The 13,645-nt window shown below is 32.9% G+C and overlaps 1 protein-coding gene across 1 annotated transcript; it reads right to left on the bottom strand.

Moving 5' to 3' along the window:
• Window positions 1-4,635: 4,635 nt before the first annotated feature.
• LOC145266704 (uncharacterized) lies at window positions 4,636-12,561 on the bottom strand. The gene is made up of 2 exons (XM_080122628.1): window positions 12,364-12,561; window positions 4,636-5,761 (listed from the first exon to the last, which is right to left on the bottom strand). The coding sequence occupies exons 1-2, from the start codon at window positions 12,434-12,436 to the stop codon at window positions 5,520-5,522; spliced, it is 315 nt and encodes a 104-aa protein (XP_079978754.1). The 5' UTR covers window positions 12,437-12,561; the 3' UTR covers window positions 4,636-5,519.
• Window positions 12,562-13,645: the final 1,084 nt, after the last annotated feature.

The following is a 13,645-nucleotide window of genomic DNA, read 5'->3' as shown; positions in this document are numbered from 1 at the left end:
ATATTTGCAAAAGTGAGAAGTTATCAGTAAATGATTTAGTTTTTTTTTTTTAAATTTATTTATTTATTTTTTTACATTAGGTCCACCTCCACAAATGTTAAGAACGGCTTTCAGAATAAACACCCTCAACCTCTCCATGTTAACAACGGATTTAGGAATAAACACCATTTGGGGGGGGGGATATTTAAAAAAAAAAGTCGATAAAAGTCGTCATTTAAAAAGAAATTTAAAATCAAATGTTTGTAAAAGTGAGAAATTATTAATAAATGTTTAGTAACATTTTTCGGCGCTAATGCAGAGAGTGACCCGCGCTATTTTTTAAATCGTGGTTTTTTTTTATTCAATTGCAAGGTTAAAGTACAGAATAGGTACAAAACACCCTCCCCTCCCCATGTTAAGAATGGCTTTTTAAATAATAACGTTATTATTTCAGCATGGATCACTCTCTGCATGAGTACCCATTTTTCTTTTAATATTCATAAAAAGTAAAACTTTTTTGAAAATAAGTAAATGTTTGTAAATGTGACAAATAATCGTTTAGTTACGGCAACGTCAGTAAATAAAATATGTTACGTGCAGGGTGGGGTGGGGGACTAAGGGGGCGACTATTATTTTTTTCTGCTGGTCGCCATGGAACTCAACGCCCAAGGAGTACCAAAATGTAATTTTTTTTTGTCAAATAAATAAATTTCAAGCAATTTTTACAATAAATAATAGATAGCAACTTCGTTAATTTTACGACTCGCCCCAGCATATTATAAACACCCTTACTTCCCCATGTTAAAACGGCTTTCGGAATGAACACCCCCAACCTCCCCAAATTAAGAACGGCTTTCGAGGTTTATGGAAGGGCGATTTTTTTGTTTTTTTTAATATGGGGAGGTTAGGGTTTTTATAATACGTTGAGGCATGTCGTAAAAATGAAACAGTTTAGAAAAAGTTAAAACAAACTTTTTTATGTAAACAATGCCGTGAAAAGAAACTAAACAATTAAAACGTAATGTTTCATGAGTAAAAAACCTTAACATAAATAAAGGAATTTAAAATTAAAAAATTGGTAAGTACATAAATGAATTTAAATTTTTAAAATATGGGATTTTGTGTGTGTGTGTGTGTGTGTGTGTGTGTGTGTGTGTGTGTGTGTGTGTGTGTGTGTGTGTGTGTGTGTGTGTGCTAATGCAGAGAGTGATCTGCACTATTTTTTTAAATCGTATTTCCACGTTTAATTAAAGTTTTATGATATGTTTTTATTCAATTGTAAGGTTAAAGTACAGAATATGTACAAAACACCCTCCCTTAACGTTATTATTTCAGCACGGATCACTCTCTGCATGAGTAAGTTTTTTTATTTTTTTACTTGTAATTCGAGAGTAGTTGAAACGGAAGTTACCAGAAATAAAACGGGGCAAAACGCAGAAACGACTTCGAAAAATATTTATATTTTATTTAATATTTTAATAATTCGCGAAGTAAATTTATTTTAATGGCATAAAAACATCCCTCGACTCTAAAGATGGGTTGTCTGAAAATTTCAAATAAATTGGTAACGTAGAAATATGGTTTTATTCACTTTTAACGAACCAAATTTACATTTTTATATATATAGATATATATAAGATTGGAGAAAAAACAATATCGTTTTCTCACATATGTTACTTTTATACAGATTGTGTGTGTGTGTGTGTGTGTGTGTGTGTGTGTGTGTGTGTGTGTGTGTGTGTACAGGATGCCCACAAAGTCTGGCTACATAATGTAGCCAGACTATGTGGACACCCTGTATATGATTTCTGAATTAATTCAATATAATTAAATATATATATATATATATATATATATATATATATATATATATATATATATATATATAGCCATTTTGTATATCATTTTGAGGCGCGTTTTTCGTTCTATCGAATCGTGTTATTTGTTACTGTTCTCAATCTCTTCATTTATTTATTTATTTATTTATTTATTTATGCAGGTTTTTCGACAGCATGGACAAAATTCAAATCCGCACGATTTTCTTGTTCCAGCTAAAACCAGGCCGAACTGTTGCTGAGACAAATACTCTAGTTGGGTACCCACCGTAGATCACCGGGGGGGCTTTATTGTAGTTTACATTGCACTATAGAGAACCTATTGTTCGGATTCACAAGTATAGAAATATAACAACTCGAAACACAAACTGGAGAGAACCTAAATATTCTCACAGTTTCTGCAGTTTCGGTTGACTCTAAGCGCTATAGTCTACATCTACTGTCAGGCTCGTGTTCGTTAGCCGGTTGATCATCTCATTCTCCCTATTACTCCGAGCTACAATATTTCCAAACCACAAAATTGTCCTCAACTGTCGCAAACTAGACTGTTTGTAAATTGACCCTAACTGTCGTAAACTGTCGCAAAATTCGCTGCCACTCCTATCCATAAACTAACGCTACATTTATCGACATGTATGTCCGTTTTGGGGGGTTTTGGGGGGGGGTCCCAGTCACCGGTAACACCGTGATTAACAATCCTATTTAAGCTACTTTTTGTGTTTCTCAGCAATCAATTTATTTCGACTTTTTAGTATAGTTTCCCCTCTTCTTTTACTTCGTAACATTGTGTCGGAAAAAGCCTACCACGGCTTAAGAGAGTCCCATCTACCCTCGAGAGAAGGATAGATCGCGCCGGTTTTTCAACCTGGTATTTTACCTCGCGGTACGTACGGCGCCCATCTGGTACTGGCCAAGCTAAACATTGCTAAACTTCGGTGATTTGGCAAGAACTAATGTGTCAACGTGATTGTGCCGTACTATGTGTGATACTTGATTTTTTTTCTTTCTTTCTTTAAATTTCTATAATTTACAACTTATAAATAAAATAATGTAAAAAGTTGTATAAATTTTTTTGTGGATGCCTGCCATGAACTGAGACCTTTGGTATTATTGTACAAACTTTTGATCAACATGAGATATATTTATTCACGTACTCTCTGTGATACAGTTTCACAATATATATATGGTTATGAACGTTTATTCCTTTTTCAAGTTAAAATACAATACAATAATGTTGTCACTACAAACAGACTCCAAAATATTATTGTTCCCTCTATGATTAAAATGAAATATAGGTATCCAAATACTATCTGTAATATAGCTTCAGAATACACACACACACACACATATATATATATATATATATATATATATATATATATATATATATATATAATGAAGAGAAATGAGATGTCCAGACTGCTTGATCCCTTAAAATATGGAATATGGATATATTCATATAGTTATGACAAATGTATTTTGGTGTCTGAAGAGTGACTATTTTTGGAATATTTTTAAATAATATAATTTTTAAATTTGTCTAAATAGTTACGAAATAATTGTAACAGATAAGGAAATGCACTATATCATGTTCTTATTTCATTTTGTTGTCTTGGTTTTTGCGAGAATATTATATATATATATATATATATATATATATATATATATATATATATATATATATATATATATATATATATATATATATATTAGTGTGAGACGATTCCAATATTTTTCCAATTCCGATACAATTATCGAATCATTACTAAATTCTCGATTCCGATATAATTACCGATTCCGATACTTTACAGATTTCTTAATATTTAACTATAAAGTTGCTATTTTTCTATTTACCCTAAAAACACATGGTAAATGTGTAGATGTTTTCTCAGGCATAAAACTTGTGAAGTGTATTGATCAATCGATTTTAGTTTTAAAATCCAATTCATATTTATTACTTTAATATTACTACCAGTAGTGAAAGATTTTGCTTTAAATAAAACCAAATAAAAAAGACAATTAAAAGAATCGTTTTCGACATCGGAAAATATGCAAAAAAAAAAAATTTTCAAATCCGATACCGATTCTGATGCTAGTGAAATTTTCGATTTTTTTTTATTCCCGATTCCGATTCCGATTAATCGTTCCAACACTAATATATATATATATATATATATATATATATATATATATATATATATATATATATATATATATATGAGAGAGAGAGAGATAAATAGATATATATGTATTCGATTGGTGTAAAAATAATATCGGTTTTTGCACCAATCTCTCTCTCTCTCTCTCTCTCTCTCTCTCTCTCTATATATATATATATATATATATATATATATATATATATATATATATATATATATATATATATATATATATCTAAACGTAGATGTTTCTCGCATGCCTTTCTAGCTAGGGATTCCCCTTCCTTCCCTTCCTTAAAAAAAATGCTCTATTGCCAAAAGTGTGCTTATTCATAAAGTCTGAAGAAATGCTGGTTTTGAAAATTTTCAAACGACATAATGCTTGAAATTGTCGAACTGGACATGGAAACAATTGTAACGTAAATTGAAATACAGTTTTTGTTGCCACCAACACCTTGTTTTGAAGTCTTATTTTTGCTTACACTATATAAATATATATATATATATATATATATATATATATATATATATATATATATATATATAAAATTTTCATTTCAGCCTTGATATTCTCTCGTTTAAGTTGCTTTAAGCAGAATCCGATGACACTTTACTTCGGGTCGGCCATCTTGCTTTTATCAATAATGTGTTTTTAAAAAATGCATTCCAAAGAAAAATATTATTACGTACTTACGCGTGATGGGACGATTCCAATATTTTTCTCAATTCCGATACAATTACCGATTCCGATTCCAATTCCGATTCTTTATAAATCTCTAAATATTTAACTGTAAAATTGTTATTTCGTCCCGATTACCGTAAAAACACATTTTAAATGTGCATATATTTTCTCAAACGTAAAAACACACTTGTAAGGGGATGATTTAGAGATTTTAGTAATACTGAAAGCTTAAATCAATAAATATATATTATTTTATTATTTCTACAAGCAGTGGAAGATGTTTTAAGATAATTTAAGGAATCGGTTTTGGCATCGGAAAATAGGCTCAAATTTTTCCGATTCCGATACCGATTCCGATACCGATTCCGATACCCCAAAAAGATCCGATTTTTTTCCGATTCACGATTCCGATTCCGATTAATCGTCTCAACACTAGTACTTTCGTGTTATACTGAAATTAGTATAAATTCCAAAAATTACGAAAAATGGTCAAGCAGAAAATTTTCTATAAGTAAAAACAGAAATATCTTAAAGTTGCGATATTTCACTGTAAATTAACCCTTTAGAAAATCGAAAACAGAGGAGATAACTGCATTCTCTCATTTAAGTTGCTTTGCGCAGAATCCGATGACACTCTATTTCAGGTCGGCCATCTTGCTTTTTATCGATACACTGCACCCTTTTTTCCCCGAAATCAATTATAGCACATCATCTACTGGACCGTTTTTCGTAATCTTTGGAATTTATATTAATTTTTGCATGACACGTAAGTACGTAATAATGTTTTTTCTCTGAAATGCCTTTGTTCGAAAATACATGATTCGGGCAGACGACACACTAGAATAAAGTTGCACCGTTTTAATCTTAACACAGAATTTCCCGTTGAAATAGCTGCATGTTTTTTCTCAAATTTATACCGCAGTTAGTTGTCTGCGAGGCATTTTTAACGTTGATGCACAGGTTGGACATCTGAGTAAATTTATCGCAGCCTGGGTGGGAATCGCACACCTCTTCACATGGTAATCCGTCGCAATTAGGCATCACTTCCGCTCCACATATATCGTCCCAATAATAATCGGTGATGTTGACCATTTTCCACATCTCAACTGAAATTGAAAGACAAATCCTGTATTTAATAAAACAAATACAATATTCCCTCGCTATTCGCGGGGTATACGTTCTTTACCACACACCCCACCCCCACCCCACTCTGCGAATTGCGAAAAACGGCGATTATGGATGCAATTTTAAAAGTGTGCCCTCAATAAGTTTCCAGAAATTTTTGTACAAGCATTTAAATTTTTATAGACTCTTGAAAATGCAGTTTGTTATTGCTATACGTCTTATGAGATGACTGACCAATTTTTATGATTTCGGGTTCAAATGAACAGCTACAGCAGGAATTGGAATAAACCCTACTAAAGCCTGATTCTCACGACTGGTGAATTTAAAAAATGCAATTAGGACGTGAGCACACTTTATAAGAACAATATGAAATAAAATTCTTTTTTAACTTGGAAAAAAAATGCCACAAAACTATGGAACGCTTCAGATTGATTTTGGACAATCTTGCATGAATTGAGCATCAGTTTTTGAATGGCATAAGAGATTCAAGGAAGGCAGGGAGTCTGTAAAGGATGATGAGAGGTGTGAGAGGAGTAAGGAACACAGAACACCAGAGTTGATTGGCCAAATAAAGAATTTCATGGATAAGAGCCGGCGTGTGTCTATAGAAACAATACGACTGAACCGGCTAGACTACTTCGTTTGGTCATACGTTGAGGAACATCACCAACATAACCTCCCACAGCACCAAAGCCAACCTGATCGCCGCCATTTGCCAAGTATTCGCCGAATATTCGCTGAGCATTCGCTGAGCATTCGCTGAGCATTCGCCGAGCTTCTGTCGGCGCTTATGGAAAAGGCATGCTCCCAGTTCCGGGCCCGTATCGAGGCGGTGATTAAGATTGAAGACGGCTACATTTAATAGATGTCATCTCTACTACGTAATCAAGTTACCTGAATTGATTTTTTTTTTCAATAAAAGTTTTAAAATAAAGCTGTAGTGTTGTTTTCTTTAGGTGAAACTTTTGTCGTTCCACCCTGTAATAATATACAATTAATAACATTATAAATTCACAGTCCCAAAAAAGTATGCAGTCTGCATGCAGTCTCTGCATATGTATAAAAAAAATACGCACTATTTTACAATAATAATTTAAGAAGAAAATGGTAAATTTTTACTTTCTTTCCATCTTCATACACCCATTTAAAATGACGACTTTTATAGGTTTCCGGCTATGCTGAAAACGAATATCACATTCAAATTTGGACAGACGAGTAATTTTCTGGATATAATTTTTTCCAATGTATTACTTAATAAAGTTCAGTGGCGTTCGCACTTCTTAATATGGGGTGGAGGGTGGAGTTGTAACACGCATGCGCATTAATATTTGTCCAGTTGAAAAAACGTGAGCACTGGTAAAAGCATAATAGATTACATTGAATAAGAAAGGTTTTAATATCAAGAAAACTACTTATGTGCCTCAAATTTAAATGTGATATTCATTTTCAGCATACCCGAGAACCTATAAATGTCGTCATTTTAAAGGTGAGTGTGAAGGTGGAAAGAATATAAAAATGTACGGAGAAAAATCACCACCATTACATAAAAGTCACATTGTGTGTGTAAGTTCCTTCCTCATAGGTTCCGAAACGGCTGAGAAATTCATTCGATAAGTATCGAAAATCAAAACAATCCGATCTAAAAATAGTCTTTCTTCTCCTATAGATTAAAAAAATAATTTTTACAGGGGAATATTTTACGTTACACCGGTGTAACCTTGGTAATGTAACGTAAAATATTTCCCCCTGTAAAGATTCTTCTTTTTTATCCATAAGAAAACAAAAACTATTTTTAATATCATCAAGCCCAAATATCAGCTGATGTGATATTGTAAACAAACACGGACAGAAATTGATGAACGACATTATCGTTATTATTTATTTATTTTATTCCGAATTAATCCACCGGGCAAATTATTATTCGCAATATATAATAATCAATAGAGGATTGATTCTGTAATAATGCATACGCAATCTGCATAAATTAAAATATCATGTTTAAGCGTACTGTACGACCAGGCAACGCCAGGCATCCAGATCATGGAAGATCATTGATGTAGATCAGGAAGAGAGTTGGGCCCAGGATAGACCTCTGAAGGACTCCAGCATTAATAATGTGAGCTTCTGATTTCTGCCCATCAACCACTATCTTATGAACCTATCAGAATGAAATGATTTAAAAATTGAGGAGACATTTTAGCTATACCGTAGCTGGAGATCTTGTGAAGTAGACCTTTATGGCATATCCTATCAAAGGCCTTTGATATGTCAAGGGCAATTGCTCTAGAAAGGAATCCTTCATCAAGAGATTCGCTAATCCTATGAGATACAACCGTAAGCAAATCTGCTGTAGATCTAGCAGAATGGAAGCCATATTGCATGTCAATAAGAAGGTTTCTTTTGCTGAGTGTGTGTTAGTTTGTGTGTCATGCTGACATCTTTCTCCTTCCGAGTGACTGTCGTTTAATTGTTATGACCTTCCATTTCTTGAAAACAATTATCCTTTTATTCTAATAAAGTTCAGATTTAGCCATGAAATGATTTGGACACAAAAGAGTTTGGTAAAAATGGAAAGTCGTGTTTGTAACCATTTATTTAATTTGCACTCTTAGTCTGCTTTATCCCTGTTTTCACGACACACGCTCGCCTGGGCATCAATCTATGGTCCCCCCCCTCCCTCTGCACAACATTCGCAACAAATATTCGTCTGGCTGCAACTGTCAATAATTTCCGTTTTCTTTCAATGCTTAAAACTAAACAAAAATTCCATAAACCAAGTTTCTTTCCTTAAACTGCCCGTCTGTAAGACACAATACCGCGGGGCTGCTTTCTAACGAACTATAACAGTCTGTTTTTTGTTCTATTCTTATTTTCATGGCAAAAGCTCAAAAGCTCGTCTGAGCTTCAATCTAATGATTCCACTGCCTTACTTTCACAAAGAGCACTCGTCTAATTGCAACCACTATAAATAAATACCTCCAGTCTCTATCTATGCCTAAATATAAACGCAAATTCCATAAACAAAACTTCTTTTTACCCGGAAAATTCCGAGGATGGCACGACCCTTATTCTGCAAAAGTACTGAATATTCTCATTATATTATTAGGTTGACGAGAAGGTTCTTGCGGAATTTTTAATTTTGATTCCAAATAATGTATTTTCAAATCAGTTTTTGTTATAATACCTTTACTTTATATATCATTTTTAAGAGTGTTTTCCGCTCTATCTAATCATTTAAATTACATTCTTTATAATTGATTATTTTAAATCATTTATGTCATACTAGCAGGACCTGTGGAAATTCCATAGGGGAATTACTCATATGTAATGTATTGATGTTGGAATTCTGTAGATGTCCAGTGTAAATGGAGATACTCTGATATTATTGCAGTTTTTTTTTGTTAAAACTGCAAAAGTATTTATCTAAGCTAGCACGAACGCCTGGCAAAGGCCGGTCATAAAATATGCTTAAATATGATATTTTAATTATTTCAGATTTTGTATATATTATTATAGAGTTAATGTTCTATTGATTTTTATATATTATAAAGTTGCGATTTCAAAAATAAAAAAATATATATATTCGAAACCGGAATAAATACTTATGAAAAAATGTGTATATATATATATATATATATATATATATATATATATATATATATATATATATATATATATATATATATATATATATATAAACATAAGTCCAAATTTAATTATGGCAATTTTGAAATTACATAGTTATTACTTTTACCTTTTAGATAGATATATACTTTTTTCTTTAACTTTATCGTTTTTTCTACATACTTTTTTAATACTTTATAATTTAATAATCCTTTATTTTAATTCTTTATTTCTTCATTGCTTGGCCGGTTTTTTATCTGCAATTTCTGTTTTATTCTTTAAACTTTCATATCTATCTAATATATCAATCTACTTACACTTTCATATCTTGTATGTATATTTATTTATATTTTACTATATGCATTTACTTACTTACTTTCTTGCTTTTTCCTGAATTTGCAGATACCGGCCATCCTCTCCCCTTATATAATTTTTTATTTTTTTATTTTATATTTTATTTTTATTTTTATTTATTTATTTATTGTTTATTTATTATTTATTTTCTATTTATTTATTTATTAATTAATTTATTAATTAATTATTTATTTATTTTCCATGTAGTGTCTTTTAACAACTCTTGCTGACATTTTCTTAAGTAATAACCTGTACATTCCAGTTGGCCTATATTATTTTGTCCTATGTATTTTTTTCGCGCCTTTTAACATTTCCTGTCTGGGTGATTTCGACATTTGTTTTTCTATTTTATATTTAATTCTATCGCCATTTAATTTTTTTCCTCTTCTTCCCTGATCTTTCTTATTTATATTTATGTCTCGGCAGCAGTGTGAAAAGCGTATCTTATTTTTCTTTTATTTATATTATTGGCGTTTTCCACCTTTTCCCTTGAACATATTTGTGAATTATTCCATGGATTTCGGCCTTTAGATTATTTTGGACCATCTTCCAATTACGGGATTTCCTTGGATTTTACTTGTGCAAATGGAAATTCAATTAACTTTCTTGAAGCTATATTTTTGGATTTTACCGTCATTGGATTATTTATCTTTCGCCAGACTATCCATTCACGTGTAATCACCTTTTTCTTCGCCATATTTCCTCTGCTTCACTTTTTTGTTATCAAGTAATATCTTTGACTTACTTGTTGTTCCATCAAATACTTTTTTATGCAAAATCCGATCCCGCATTTTGCTAATTCCTACTCTCTGATGAGAAGGAAAGTATTTCTTCGAAACTCCGCGGATTAAGGACTATCCACTTATAAAGTGTTTCCTTTTCAGATTAAATATGTTTTTAACTCTTTTTCAAAGTGTTTTTAACATGTTTTATTAACTATTTGCTCGTGTATATATATATACATATATATATATATATATATATATATATATATATATATATATAACTTGAGTTCCTTCAGCCATAATCAAAACCGAAACTAAAACTTATGAAGAATTCTTGATAAAATTATTTATAAAAATAATAGATTACTGGAGTGCCATCAGTTATAATCGAAACCAAAACCAAAACATATGAAGAATTCTTGATAAAATTATTTATAAAAAATATATATATGACTTAAGTGCAATCAGCTATAATAGAACTTATAAAGAATTCTTGGTAGAGTTATTTATGGTAAGAAATGAATTACATAACAATTAAACGACTCGGATGTAAGCGCGACACAGAAAATAACACACATACTATCGTATTTATATATAGATTTTCAGAACGTTGAATACGAGATGGAGAAAAAGCAAATTCGCACATTTTTTTTATTTCAATTCAAGCTAGGCCGAAACGCTGCTGAAACAGTGTTTGACCTAGGAACCACTATTGAATGCACACGACAATTATGATCTAAGAAATTTCGTGAAGATGGTGAGCATAGTGGTCGGTCATCAGATGTTGACAACGATCAATTAAGAGCCTTTGCCGAAGACAATCCATGCACAACTGTTCGAGAACTTGCTTCTGAATTAGATGTAGCATATATGACGGTTTCCAACCATTTGAGAGAGATTGGAAAGACAAAAAAATACTTGATAAATGAGTGCCTCATGATTTGAACGACAACCAAAAGAAATGCAGTTACGAAGTGTTATCTTCCTTTCTTTTACGCAAGAAGAACGACCCTTTTCCCGACCGGGTCGTGACTTGTGATGAAAAATGGGTTCTTTATGACAATCGGCGACACTCAGCTCAGTGGTTAGACGCCGACGAAGCTCCACGACACTTCCCGAAGCTAGAGTTACACAAAAAGAAGGTCATGCTGACTGTTTGGTGGTCTGCGACCGGCCTCATCCATTACAGTTTTTGTAATGCAGGTGAAACCATTATGGCGGTGAAGTATTGTCAATAAATGGATGAAATGCATCAGAAACTTCGACAACAATACCCAGCATTAGTCAACAGAAACAGTCCAATTCTCCTTCACAACAATGCCCGACCGCTCGTTGCTAAGCCGACCCTGCAGAAGTTGAACAAATTGGGCTACTAAACTCTGCCTCATCCGCCATACTCTCCAGACCTCTCACCTACCGACTACCACTTTTTCAAGCATCTCGACAACTTTCTGCGTGAGAAATGCTTCAAAAACCTAAGCGATATCAAAAACGCCTTCAGCGCCGTTATCGGAACTAAAACGCGAGATATTTTTACGTTACTGGCATAAATACACTTGTTTTGCATTGGCAAAAGTGCGTTAATTCTGATGGTGTTTATTTCGATCAATAAATTTTTGTTTCAACCGAGATGTGTTCATCTGGATTTAAAAGTTAAAAACCGCAAGGACTTTCTTGTTAACCTGATACTAAAAAAAAAAAAAAAAAAAAAAAAAAAACAGTACTTTGTGCGCCTTGTTAAAAACTTATAAAATACGGATCAAGTGTAAGGTTGGTAATCCTGGGAAAGGAGTGGCGCCCTTTCTTACATCTTCGGTGTAGTAGCTAATATCAAGAGAACCTTCGAGTCGCCCTCAGCTACTGTCGACAACTTTACTTACCAGGTTTTGAACAAACGAATCCATACATCATGCTGCACTTCATATCGTATAATACCCATGTATTGTTGAACATGCGAAGTCGTACACATGTGTCGTTATTATTCGGCTCATTCGGAGCCCACCAAGAACGAGGGCAACAGTCGCGACCATCCTCCCACCGGTACCCTGAACAACAGAGAAAAAGAGAAAATATTGCATTGCATTATTTATACACGCATCTCACAAAGAATAACTAGCATGTCTGACATGGCTTGGAGATTTATTGCCTATTTTGGCAGGTGCTCGACTGAGCTCCATATTATGCTTCTCCCTCTCCCTGTAAAACATTCACAAAAAGTATTTACCTAACTACTGTAGTTTTATGTGCATTGATTTGCATATCAATGAGGCTTCGCCCCCCCCCCTAAATAAAAGACTAAATTCGAGAGGGCAGGGCAGTCGAGGTGTTGGAACCGAATTGAACAGGTCGTAATTTAGAATGTCGTAGGAACTAGTGTTGGGACGATTAATCGAAATCGGAATTGGGAATCGAAAAAATCGGAAGATTTGGGGGTATCGGGATCGGTATTAGGATCGAAAAGATTCGTATCAATTTTCCGATGCCAAAACGATTCTTTTAATTGTCTTTTGTTTTTGTTTTTGATTTTGTTTAAAGCAAAATCTTCCATTGCTGGTAATAATGGTAAAATAATAAATATTTATTGATCTTTAAATTAAGTTTATTTTTACGTTTAGGAAAATATCTGCATATTTAATATGTGTTTTTACGAAAATCGGGGAAAATAACGGTCTTACAGTTAAATAATTAGAGATTTATAAAGAATCGGAATCGGAATCGGTAATTGTACCGGAATTGGGAATTTAGCACAGAATCGGTAATATTGGGAATCGTCCCATCACTAGTAGGAACGTTGACAAAAAGTCTTGCATTACTTTTTTAATTGCAGCTACAACCACTGTTAACAGTTTCCTTTACTCTATCTGTCCCTAAAACTAAACGAAAATACCATGAGCAAAACTTTTTTTTTTCTCCCCAGAACTGCTCGTCCGTTGAACAAAATACCGCAGAGCTGCTTCCGAACTGACTAAACTGTGGTCTTTATTAAAGTCACAAACCTAAACAAATTCTGTTAAACCGTTCTCGTGAATAATCAATTTCAAACCAATTTACACCGTCGCCGATCGTCACGGTGTTGTCTAACTTGACAATCATTGACTCTTATCCTCGAGTGGCCTCCGGGCCTTGATAAGCAGTACACAGCTGCACTGTAATAATTATTAA

This window comes from Euprymna scolopes, chromosome 41 (assembly GCF_053919585.1).
Source record: "Euprymna scolopes isolate OS-2025 chromosome 41, ASM5391958v1, whole genome shotgun sequence".
Lineage (NCBI taxonomy): Eukaryota > Metazoa > Mollusca > Cephalopoda > Sepiida > Sepiolidae > Euprymna > Euprymna scolopes.
Note: the sequence above shows the minus strand (reverse complement) of the source record. Positions and strands in the feature narration are given on the sequence as shown.

Bases quoted from the DNA above. Each gene is read 5' to 3' on its own strand.
- LOC145266704 (XM_080122628.1), bottom strand. From the start codon at position 12,436: ATGTTCAACAATACATGGGTATTATACGATATGAAGTGCAGCATGATG. The intron at 5,762-12,363 runs GTAAGTAAAGTT...TTTCAATTTCAG, and splicing joins ATTCGTTTGTTCAAAACCTG to TTGAGATGTGGAAAATGGTC.